At 39.9% G+C, this 12,046-nt stretch overlaps 1 protein-coding gene across 1 annotated transcript in view; it reads left to right on the forward strand.

Moving 5' to 3' along the window:
- Positions 1 to 5,325, forward strand: part of map2k5 (mitogen-activated protein kinase kinase 5) — a 220,459-nt gene extending 215,134 nt beyond the window's left edge. Inside the window, exon 23 of the mRNA XM_052040367.1 lies at positions 4,359 to 5,325. Within this exon, the coding sequence (XP_051896327.1) occupies positions 4,359 to 4,463 (105 nt within the window). The 3' untranslated portion in view covers positions 4,464 to 5,325. The remainder of the gene's footprint in view (positions 1 to 4,358) is intronic.
- The last annotated feature ends 6,721 nt before the right edge of the window (positions 5,326 to 12,046 follow it).

Consider the following 12,046-nt stretch of genomic DNA (forward strand, 5'->3'; position numbering starts at 1 on the left):
TTTAGTGCAGGTGCTGAATTAGTTGCATTCACTCTGTGGGTTATTATGCATAGAAATCGGCTGCTCCTGATATCAAAGTTACCCAGTCCAGATACTGTAATTGCAAGGAAAGAACTAATTGTTTTTTTTCTTGCGGCTGTCTGCATTACCGTATAAATTGAAGGTAAATTAAGGGACAATTACTTTCATTATGTACCTTCTGCCCTGCTAGCCCCAATGAGGTAAGATTAAAAACAATCACTTCAAAAAGCTGACTTAGCTGGGCGACATTTAAAGTTTTAATTTTCCTTCTCTATGGAGACTGGCCATTACAGGTTTGTACACTCAGTAGGAAGTAGTTGAGTTGAACTCAACCAGCAAACCTGTCACTGAGAGGCATCATAGGGAGTAATGGTCATCAACCTTTTTGTTTTAACCTGAATGCCAATCAAGAAATATCAAAGTCAAGAAACTTAAGTACCACCTGGCGTGCACAGCAGTCCTGAAAGTTTCCTGGCTCAATTGCCAAGCAGTTTCATTTCCTGTGGAGCCATTCACTGACAGCCCTCCAGCAGGCTACTTTCTGTATATTTTTATTTGTCTTCCTTTGTTCCCTTATTCCGTGGTAACTTCTTAATTGCTTTCTTCTTTCATTTAATTGCCTTTTAACTTAATATCGTTAATAATATTAATCCACAAAAAGCCATATTTGTATTTTGAACATTAATCTCAACCTGTGTATTGAGTGGATCTTTCTATTTATAAAGAGTATATTGCTGCTGGTTTGAATCCAGCACACAGTGCTTGATGACAGTAATTAAACTATCACTGTCTACTTCAGAAACTGCGATTTAAGGAATGTGTTGTTTGAACTCCACCTCACAGTATGTCCTTGTCCTAACAATAATGGATCATCTCCAAAAAATAGATATGCTAAAAGTGACATTACCCGGCCTTGCAGTGTAGCTAATGGTCTTATTGGTTAGTGTGATAGTTACTGATTCCAAATCAGGCAATAGCAGATTGTATGAGCATGGAAAGGTCATCTGGAATACTGTAAATCTGTGCCATTTTACCCAGTATCTGTACCACTCTATGTACTCGCGATTTAATGTTTCAATTAGACTGGCATTCAGTGAGATCTTGAATGTGCTGCTCAGTATGAAAAATTTTGAATAGGTCGCCATACACAATGCATTACTGTGAACCCATTTTGTTAAAAGTTTACAGATGCTGTGGTGTGTTATCCCGGTATGAATCAAGGCTTATAATTTACTATATTTGGCAGACAAAAAAATCAAACTCTAAATTCTTTAAAATAGCAGCATCCCCAGGGTGTAGCATGCTTTCAAGCTTATTCCTTTTGTATATAGGGCATAATCCACTCATTATGGATTCTTCCCAGCCCAGTTAGACTCCTAAGCAAAGAATCTGCAAAGTCTGATCCTGAAGGTTTATTTGATAAGAATCAGAATGCCAGTTCATCCTGGACTTGTTTTAATAATGCAATGACCAGATACCTTGACACTCCGTTCCTGGTATATTGGAAGCTTTGAGTCCAGAGAGCAAGTCCCATTATAAACTTGAAGTATTGTTGCTGATTTCATCTGATGTTCAGTTCATAGCAAAGCTAGTCCTGTAAATATGTTTTCCTAAAGCCAGGGCAATTAAAAAACAAAAAGTCTTGGATTTTTATCTTGATATCTCAGGAACATTTGAGTTTTTCCAATGGTCTACCCACAAGTACTTTTCCTAAATATAGTGTTTATAAAATGAAAGAACAATTATTCAGAAAATGGGTTTAAAAAAAAGACTTGCATTCATAGTCTAGGGAGCATGACAGCCAATATATATACGTAGCAAAATTGTACAAAAAGGTATCATAATGGCACAGGTAAAACAGGGTCCATGTTTTATGGTCTTTCTTTCCAAATGGCTAGTTTATAATTGTGGGTAGACCACTGGAGAAAAAAGTAGATGTACAAGCTTCACCTCATGGTCAGGAGCAAGATTAATACCTGTTTTGACTCATAGTCAACTACACAAGAACAGCAAAGTGGTTTTAGCTATGATCTAATAGAAATATCAGGCCATGTTCAAATAATATGGAAGTTATGATATGGTAAAGTCAATTTCTTTTAATGGATAAATGTTTCTCATGGCATAGAATTGGACAGGAAGATTCAAGTTTTGCTGTTGGATCTCTGTTATAATATTGGTTATCCTGTGTCCTTACTTTATTAGAAGGGGGAAATCAGCCAAAATGTTTGATTGTGAGCTGGAGACCCACAAAATCTGGAGTCATCTGTTCGAACATTTGTAATGATTCCCATGCATACACAGCCAGTGGGCACCTAACGTCTAGCAGTGAAACAGGATGAAACACTGAGTTCAGTTTTGGAAAATCCCAAATAATTGATTTGTTTATAGAACCTTAATATTGTGCATTTTAACATCCAGCAGTGAATGAAGCTGAGAGGTTCCCTCACACATTTAGTAATTCATGAGCCTAATCGTATTAATAAAATTGAGGAAAGTTAGATGGTAATTATCTTTTTGTCTTTCTATAAAGGGTGTTATTTTACCACCAAGTGATTTGTTATATGCAAAGTGGTTAATGGGGTTTCTCCAGTACTGACAAAATGAAGATTGCTTAATTCAGAAAATAGGTCAATGTTTCATCACTAGATTTCTCGGGGTTTAATCATCATTTTAGAAGTTATCTCTTCCCTGAATCTGACCCTAAAAGAGCACTCCCTTCCTGATGATTTTCCCCATGTAGAAGTTTCCAAAAGGGAGAAATTGTGTGGAAGAGAAGATGTTCATACTTTTTTTCTTTGATGAGTTCTTTTCATTTCAGTCCAAGATCCACTGTCTGTTGCACCAGTCTGACTTGCTGGTATTGGGATGAGAATGTCTGGCAGTAACTGCTGAGGGAAGTGAAATGGCACTTCAGCCATTCCTTCTTCATGCTTACACAATCGCTTTGAGAATTCCCCAGTGTTTTGCCATTGGCCCCTATTTGTCATACCACAAAAAAAAACAGAACGCTGGAAGAACTCAGTGGGTCAAGCAGCATCTGTAGGCAGCCTGTGTCTCATCACTCCCTCAAACTATTATATACTGAGAATCGTTCCTCTTCCCCCTCAGAACTGATGCAGGGTCTCGACCCGAAACATCAACATACGCCTTTTTCCTCCACCGGTATTGCTTGAGTTCTTCCAGCATTCTGTTGTCTGTTCCAGATTCCAGTATCCGCAGTCTGCTTTCTTAACATGATACCACTCTTTAATTGACCCCAAAGTTATTGTCACTCAGGCCATCCAGTTTTAAGACTTTCCCCAACTAAATACTGATATCACAGCCGCCCTCCTTAACTCTTACATACTCCAATGCACATTCAACTCCTTCACCCTCTGGCTGCGTTTAACTACAAATTTCCTTTTCTGCCTCTTCCCCCAGCTCACACACACCTCACCCTCATATCTGAATCATTGATTTTCTGTTTCCTTTCCTCGTGATCATCGTTCATTGCCTCTACTACCTCTGCCTCTCTGTTGCTCACATCCACAGCTTTATCGGTTCAATACACCCTTCTTCCTAACCACCAAAATACAAGTCTTCCAAAACACTCCAGCCCAAATGCTAGTCCACACCTCCTCAAATAGGTCTCCACAATCCTACTAATTGATTTTAATATTCCCCCTATCAAAATCTGATATGGCTTGGCTGTTTGGACCTCCTCTTATTTTCTGCTCCCTCCACTTTGAAAAGCCTCCTCATGCTTGTCCTCTTTCCAGTTTAACATGTGTAAACACCCATCTTCTCCACCCCAGCCACCCACCATCCAGGTGACTCCACTTCATCCACCTTATTTAAACACAGTGCGTTACAGTCATGTTGTTCGGTTATGTGCAACAGTGTTTACTTCCCGATGTAAGACCACTCAACACAACAGTGTGCAAAAGCTTGAATCCTTTGAGTCAGGCGATGTAAGTAAAATTTTCTGTAGTGTGTAATAGCAGGTAATTTCAGCAATGATGTGTTCCTGCTGTGGATCCACACTTAATGTGAGCTAGGTCGCAGATAGGTCCCTTAATATTATAGGGCTGTTCTGGGACCCACACTCCTGTCAAACAAGGCTCCGTGCCAAGGGTATACATCGCTGAATTAGGATATTAAACTACAGGGAATGCATGTTTGCATGCTTCCTTCTCTGGTCACTTCTTAAGGAGAATTTCCATACGGAAAAACCTCAAAGTGCAAAAGTTATTCACCTTGTTCATAAATGTGTTTTGCTTTACTTGGGCTACTTGCAAAGTAACATCAGCTTTGTTATATTCTATTTAATTTTTTTTTTCCTTAACCTCTCTTTGCAGGTTCACCCATTTGTTGTGCAGTACAATGACAAGAATGCTGAGGTGGTTTCCATGTGGGTTTGCAGGATGCTTGAAGAGAGACGTTCTCAACAGGGGATCCAGTGACCAGCATCAACACCAGTGACGTTAGACAAAAGAATATTATCAAGACAATAAAATCTCCACAGAGCAAGCAATTTTATTTTTCCCCCTCCAGTACTGCCAGATCAATGTGGCAGAGTATTCCGTGACCACAGCAGGCCCTACATTATCTCTCGTCTGAGCAGACGACATCTGTAACTGTCCTCTGACTTGGCAGGTGGTCTCAATTACTGCCATCATGACGTGATCTATAGATAGTCTATGAGAAGGGTTAGATCGCAGGGGGTCCTCGCATTTCAACCAGCAGAGTCCAGGAGTTTCACATCTAATTCACTGCACCATTCATGTGTGCCCGTTTGTCCTTTGTGAATTCTGACACGTTCTGCCTGCTCTTGTTAGACCGACAATGTTGCTGTTAGAAAGAGTGATCCAATTATTGGACATGAAGTTACATTAACATGGAAAGCAAGACAAGCATCACTCATCCTCCAACACTGAAAGACAGTTAGAATTTTGGATGCCTGCTTATTTCTGCAGTTGCTATAATGCATTTTGAATGCAAACATATTGGGCCTTAAACTTGTTTTCTTTTGTCATTTATTTGAAGTAATATGATACAATTTATAACAAATGTCCAAAGCTGAGTTATACAATTATGGTGTATGATTTTCGAAAAGCAGATTTTGGATAAAATATGCATAATATGTACAGTTTTGTATTGATTAAATCACCAGTATATCCCATCATTGTGCTCTGCATTGCACTTAATCACTAGATTATTCTGTGCAGTCACACATTATGCATTTTTCTTCTAAAGAAGTTGCTTGTTTTATTCACTAGTGTCCATTTTCTGTTGATTTCCAAACTTTAAATAAAATGTTAGAAAACACCTAATGTATCAAAACTATATGCATGATTAAAGTGAGTTTTAAGTGCTGATTTCTCAAGGCAGCTGCAAAATGTGCTTCTCCGAAGATGAATTCATGATACATTGGCCAGAAGGAGGAGCCATGGTAAAATCAAAAAGGAAAGAAACTATTTCCATGTTCATTTGTGGCATTTCATCTCTGTGTCTGCCATGAAGGCAAAGTTTTGAATCAGCAAAGTAGTGTTTATTGCAGCAAAAACGAAGTGCACATCAGTGAGGAGAAAGGAATACAGCTGGTGTCTAAGGTGGATGATCTTTTAGCAAACATTCCAGAACTGCTAACTCCGTTTCTGCCTAGCCATAATGCCGTGCTGAGTATTTCCATCTCTTTAAGCCTAGCTTCATGTGATCTGTGTACAAGGAAATCCAGGTTCTTCCGAACACCAACATTCTCACCATTTAGACTTTAATCCAGTGTTATGTTTTTCTCTACTGAAGTACATGTCTGCACATTATATTCCATCTGCCATGTCCTCGCTCCTTTCCCTTAACCGTTCTTTATCTCCCTGAAGTTTCACTGCATCCTATTCACAGCCCATGTCGCCGACCAGCTTTGTATCATCAGCAGACCTGGACTTCTAATACCTGGATGTACTTGATCCCCTCGTCCATCTCATTGATATAGATTGTGAACAGCAACGCATAGCCTCCTAACAGAAAAACGATCCATTAATTCCTGCTCTTTCTCTTCTGTCCACACAAGTATATTACCCCAGTATGTGCACTCAAATCCTGCTTAATTATTTCTTATCTGGCATCTTATTGAAGGCCTTTTGAAGCCCTACTACGTAACATCAACTGGTTCATCCTTGTCTGTTCTACTGGTTGCAACGTAAAAAAATCTTTACAAATGTCCACCTGCACTGATGGATATATCTTCAAAGCATAACACCTCCAACCTTGCAGTGTTCATTTAGTGTGTTACACTAAGGATTAAGCACAGATTATGTCCTCCAAAGCACCAAGCTCACTTCCAGTGAAACTACTTCCGTTTTCACTAAAATGGCAACAGGTAATGTGTAAGATATCTTTATTAGTCACATGTACATCAAAATACACAGTGAAATGCATCTTTTTCATAGAGTATTCTGGGGCAGCCCACAAGTGTCGCCACGCTTCTGGTGCCAACGTAGCATGCCCACAAGATAAGCCAAAATAAAAGAAATGAAACTCACAGATCAATCATACTGAAAATAAAATTTAAGAGGCTAACAACACAAATAATTATCGCAATCGTGTATAATTGCAGTAACCAAGATTGGATTGTTAGAAATAAGATCTTATTTCTCAACTTGTTAAATAAATTTGGAGTCAATCTAGTCAGTGGAGCAACTCTCTGTGATTGGCACTGTGTTGACAGTCTGCTAACGATGGCTGGTTTGCAAGATTGAGATTTAATCTTTAAGATTAGAGTTAAGGCACGTTGAGTAGCTGGGTTTCACTCTACATTTTTCACAGGTCAGAAGCTTTCCAAATGTTTAAGCCCATAAAATTTGAATAGGCAAACCCGGACAATAAATTAGCGATATAGTAGTTCTGGAGCAAAAAATCAAGCTGCTGGAGGAACTCAGCAGGTCAGGCAGCATCTGTGGGGGGAAATAGACAGTCAACATCTCGGATCAAGACCCTTCATCTGGACCATACAATGGTTTTCTCCAGGGCTCCAAATACATCACACTCCTGTACTGACATATCCATGTACTAACCTGAGTATCTGATCTTGACAAAGCTGCTGTGTCTTTAATATGAAATCTTTATTTTTAATCTCATGAAATAATGACCACAAAAATTACATGTTGACATGATTATATCGCACAGCACACTTTCCCTCCACGTAAGAGTTATCAAGAAACATCCTCAATTGATGCCTTCATGTGCATCTGCTCTGACCTGCTCAGTAAGTCCCTGCTACTAATGATTATGATTGACCTACTGTCAAATCTAATTGGGATTAATATGCATATTTTCATTTTGCAGCGCATCGGGTGATTCCAGTTTGTAATTTTTTTATTATTATTATTTTTGTCAATATATAAATTTTAAAAAGTAATTCAGTGCAGCATGGTAGCGTAGCGGTTAGTGCAACGCTATTACAGCACCAGCGATCGAGGTTCGATTCCCGTCGCTGTCTGTAAGGAGTTTGTACGTTCTCCCGTGTCTGCGTGGGTTTCCTCCGGGTGCTCCGGTTTCCTCCCACATTCCAAAGACGTACGGGTAGGTTAATATAGGTTTAAAATGGGCAGCGTGGACTCGTTGGGCCGGAAGGGCCTGTTACCACACTGTAAATAAAATAAAATAAAAAAATATATAGTAGGCAATTGCAACTAATCTGGTTGGGATGGAGGGATCATGTTTGCTGTTACGGACTTTTAAAGAAGATTGAATATTTTTGGATATCAAAATATATTTCCCCTTAAAGAAAAGTTAAACTCTGCAAAGAGATAGATGCGGCCTTGGGTTAATCCCAGGTTGAGAGTTGGGGCAGTGCAATAAATCCATTGTTTAAAAAATAATTACATTTCAGAGGTTCCTCTGCCCTACTTTCTTTGGCATCTTCCTTTATTGTCAGGTTAGAGAGTATGCATTGTTCTGCTGAAGAGTACAGACCAGTAACTCTTTACAGATGTGACTGAACCCCTGTATATTTCTAGATTTTGGAGTTTTTCTTTTTTTAATTTTGAGTTCCTTATATGCATCTTAATAATTAGTTAAGGTAATGATACACCATGAAGTGACCCCTTTGGTTTATTTCCCAGTTAATGTGGTCTTCAGCAGCTAAGAAATTTGCAAACGCAACTACTATGAAATATAGAACAGGTCTCAATGCTGCTTCCCATTCTTACTTGTACACTAAAGTTATCTTTAAGAATGTACTACTTAATGCACCTAGGCACACTGGTTCAATTTGATCAGAAGGAGAATCTAAAATCATTTTTGCCATGCTAATGATGACATAACTGACAGAATGGCATTTTACGTCACTGTTTTATGCATCTACCAGACATGTACAAAACCTTTTCTACGGTGGGATAAGTATCTACAAGCAAAGGAAAACTAAGTTTAAAAAGAGAAATTAACAACCATCCTGGTTTATTTGATTGCATTGCACTACGGGGATGTGTTTTCTTTGCAGCTGTAACTAAGTGCATTTTAATTTCAGCACTGATGCAAAACAATTTCTCTTTTGAACCAATGCTAAATTTGTAATGTGAAATCCAGAGTCAGACCCTGAAACCACAGAGAGTTTAAATCCAATGCAGTGTGAAACCAGGTGTAAAAAGTGCCTTGGGGAGGTCCCTTGATCCTCTCGAACACTTTAGACTCACCTGCAATTAATTAAAAAGTTTAAAGAGTCAAAACATTTAAAATGTAACCATTGGGAGAAGAGCTTTGCACCTGGTATATACGTTCTTTGAAGCTGTGTATGTAAAGTGTAAGTGGCATAGGGAACTGAAGCTGTAACCTGTACTGGGCTTGAATGGCATGTGAAATCTTTAATGCTTTGCACCCAGGTGTATTACCTTCTAAGAGTAGTCAGTAAAGACTGAAGGAAACCTACACTGGGTATTGGTTGTAAGTAGCTAATGATGAGAGGCATGGCTAGAATTTTTGAAATGTTAGAAATGTCAATGGCAAAGCTTGCATGCATTTTCCACCATTAATTTCCTATGTTTTGATAGGCTGAAGTTATATTATAAATAAAAGCTTGGTTGCTAAGGCCAACGTCCCCAGCAATGAGGCCTGGTTAGACTCAATTGGCTCCATTGGGCAGGCCATGATTTTTGCACGCCTGACACCAAACTCTGGAAACAGATTCTTTTGTTCCCAGCTTTGTCACTGGAAGAGGTTAACTGGCAGACACAAGAATAGATTCAAGGATAGCATCAACAAGGCAGAACCCCCGACCCATGACTGCACAAACTGCAGAAGGAACATTCAGGATGTCGAGAACCTCGCATCAGGAGCACACACAGGCCCCGTGTAGACAGCGGAAGTCCTCCGCCTCACAAACTACCTACCTGCCCACCCAGCAAGCACCCCCTGCTCCTGTGTGGAAGTTCCGTGTTTCCAACACTGGCCTCATTGGTCACGTCAGAACGAAAGTGGAAGCAAGTTATCCTTGATCCTGAGGGACTGCCTTAGAAGAAAAAGAGTTGCTAAGATGACATCCTGCAGTAAAGTTGAGTAGTACAACTGCAATGGCTCTATTTTAATTCTTGGTTTATGCTGGGTTGGCTAATCTCAACTGGGGTCTGAGAAAAGGCATTGCAATTAGGCCCAGCACTGGGCTACAGAGTGGGTTGGGGCTCTGACGGGAAGATATGGGTCACTTCTGCCAGAAGTATTGATGTACAAATTAGGAGCAGGAGTACACCACATGGTGCCTTCAGCCTATGCTGCCATTTGATAGATTCATGGCTGATCTAATTGTAATCTCAACTCTACATTTTGCCTTTGCCCAATACCTCTTCACCTCCTTACATCAAAATCCATCTGGAACTCACCTTCCACAGCTGTTTGAGGAAAAGAGTTCCAAAGACTTATGATCCTTTGAAAGAAAAAAATTCACCTCATCTCTGTCTTAAATGGGCACTCTTGAAAGGACCTCTCATACGTTTAAAGATGAACTCCTGATCTCCCAATCTATCTTGTTATGGCCCTTGCACCTTATTTGTCAACCTGCACTGCACTTCCTCTGTAACTGCAGCATGATATTCTACATTTTGTTTTCTTCTTACTACCTTGATGTACTTATGTAATGAATGATCTGTCTGGTTGGCATGCAAAAAGCTTTTCACAGAATCTCAGTGCATGCGACAACAATAAACTAAACTAAACCCCCGATTTTTAAACAGTTCTAGATTCTCCCACAAGTGGAAACATCCTTTCCCCTTTCACCTTTCCAAACCCCTCAGGATCTTGCATGTTCCAAACAAGCTACCTCTCACTCTTCTCAATTCCAGGCGATACAAGCTAAACTCATTTGTCCTTTCCTCGCAAGGCAGCCCACCCATTCCAGGTACCCACCTGGTTTGGACATGATCTGTTCCTCATAAAATAGCTTGATCCCGGGTCGTATCTGAAGAAGGTAGGCCGTGTCATGGCCTTCAGAAGAAAGGAAAAGCACTTAAGGGATTTCAAAACTCTGTTGCTGATATATGTAGGTCATAGAATCATAGAATAATACAGCACAGAAACAGGTCCTGTGGCCCAACTCGTCCATGCCGACCAAGGTGCCCATCTAAGCTAGTCCCATTTGCTACACTAGGCCCCTGTCCCTCTAAACCTTTCCTATCCATGTACCCCATCCAAGTGCCTTTTAAATGTTGTTAATGTACCTGCCTCAACCACTTCCTTTGGCAGCTCGTTCCACATACAGACCACACTCGGGGTGAAAAAGTTGCCCCTCAGGTTCCCCTCTCACCTTAAACCTATTCCCTCTTGTTTTTGGTTCCCTTTGCCTGGGGGAAAAATACTGCGTGACAGACGTTAGGATTTTTTTCTGATGAGCATTTGAATATTGGCATTTCCTTATCGCTTCAGTGGTAGAGGCACAGAATTATACAAGAAGTAGAGTAAGTCTGATACTGATTGCAGGAGCCTAAGGTTTTACATTATCAGATGGCTACTGCTGCTGGATCAGCTATAATCCTATTAAATGGCAGAGTGGGCTCAAGTGACCATGTGGTATACTCCGGTTCCTATCATCAGATGGTCGGTGTTCAGAGCTTTCAGTGCAGATTGCTTCTCTTCAACAGGTTATCAGTGAATAATATATTAAATGACACAGTGCTCCGTACAATCCAACCGTCTATGCCACATAAAAGGAATTGGAGCATTGGAAACTATACAAAAGGGATTTAAAGGGTAAAATAAATTAAAACCAGAATTGAGGAGATGAAGCTATCAAGAAAGATTTAGCAGCGTAGCGTTTTTTCTCTGGAAAAGAAAATTCATTACAGTAATAAGTTCAATATGTTTGATTTAAAGAAACTATTTCCATTTGTCAGTGAGGTCAGAACAAAGGAAAAATAAATATAAACCATTAATAGAATTTAGATGAGTTTGCTTAATTACAGGTTACAGGGATGTGCTGAACTCAGTGGCTGAATTAAAAGGGTATTAATGCATTTAAAGGGAGGCCTGATGCAAGCTTGAGGTGGAATCAAATTGGGGGAAGTCAAGAAAAGGTGGGGAAAGATTTGTCTGAAGACTAAACACCAATACTGACCAATTTGGCTGATTCTAAGATGCAGATTGCATGCAATCTAGTTAGATTACTTGATACAGTTCCTGCTTTCATTGTTATGCTGCTTGCTAAAACCAACATCCTGATCAGCACACATCCACTATCAGTGCATTTCAAGGGAGTGCAGTGATCTTACATGATCCATGTTATTTTTAATGACAAGTTAATTTCTCTACTTTAAGTTAAGGTTGCCCATTACCAACATGAATTGTGATTTGTTTTGGTACTTGCCTCGAAGGCCGATGTCACCTTCCCAGATGAATTTCTAATGGATTATTCAACAGGAGTGGCACAGTGGTGCAGCAGTTGGCATAACACCATTACAGAACCAGCGATCAGGGTTCAATTCCCACCACTGTCTGTAAGGAGTTTGTATGTTCTCCCCGTGACTGCATGGGTTTCCTCCGGGTGCTCCGGTTTCCTCCCACA

This window comes from Pristis pectinata, chromosome 28 (assembly GCF_009764475.1).
Source record: "Pristis pectinata isolate sPriPec2 chromosome 28, sPriPec2.1.pri, whole genome shotgun sequence".
NCBI lineage: Eukaryota > Metazoa > Chordata > Chondrichthyes > Rhinopristiformes > Pristidae > Pristis > Pristis pectinata.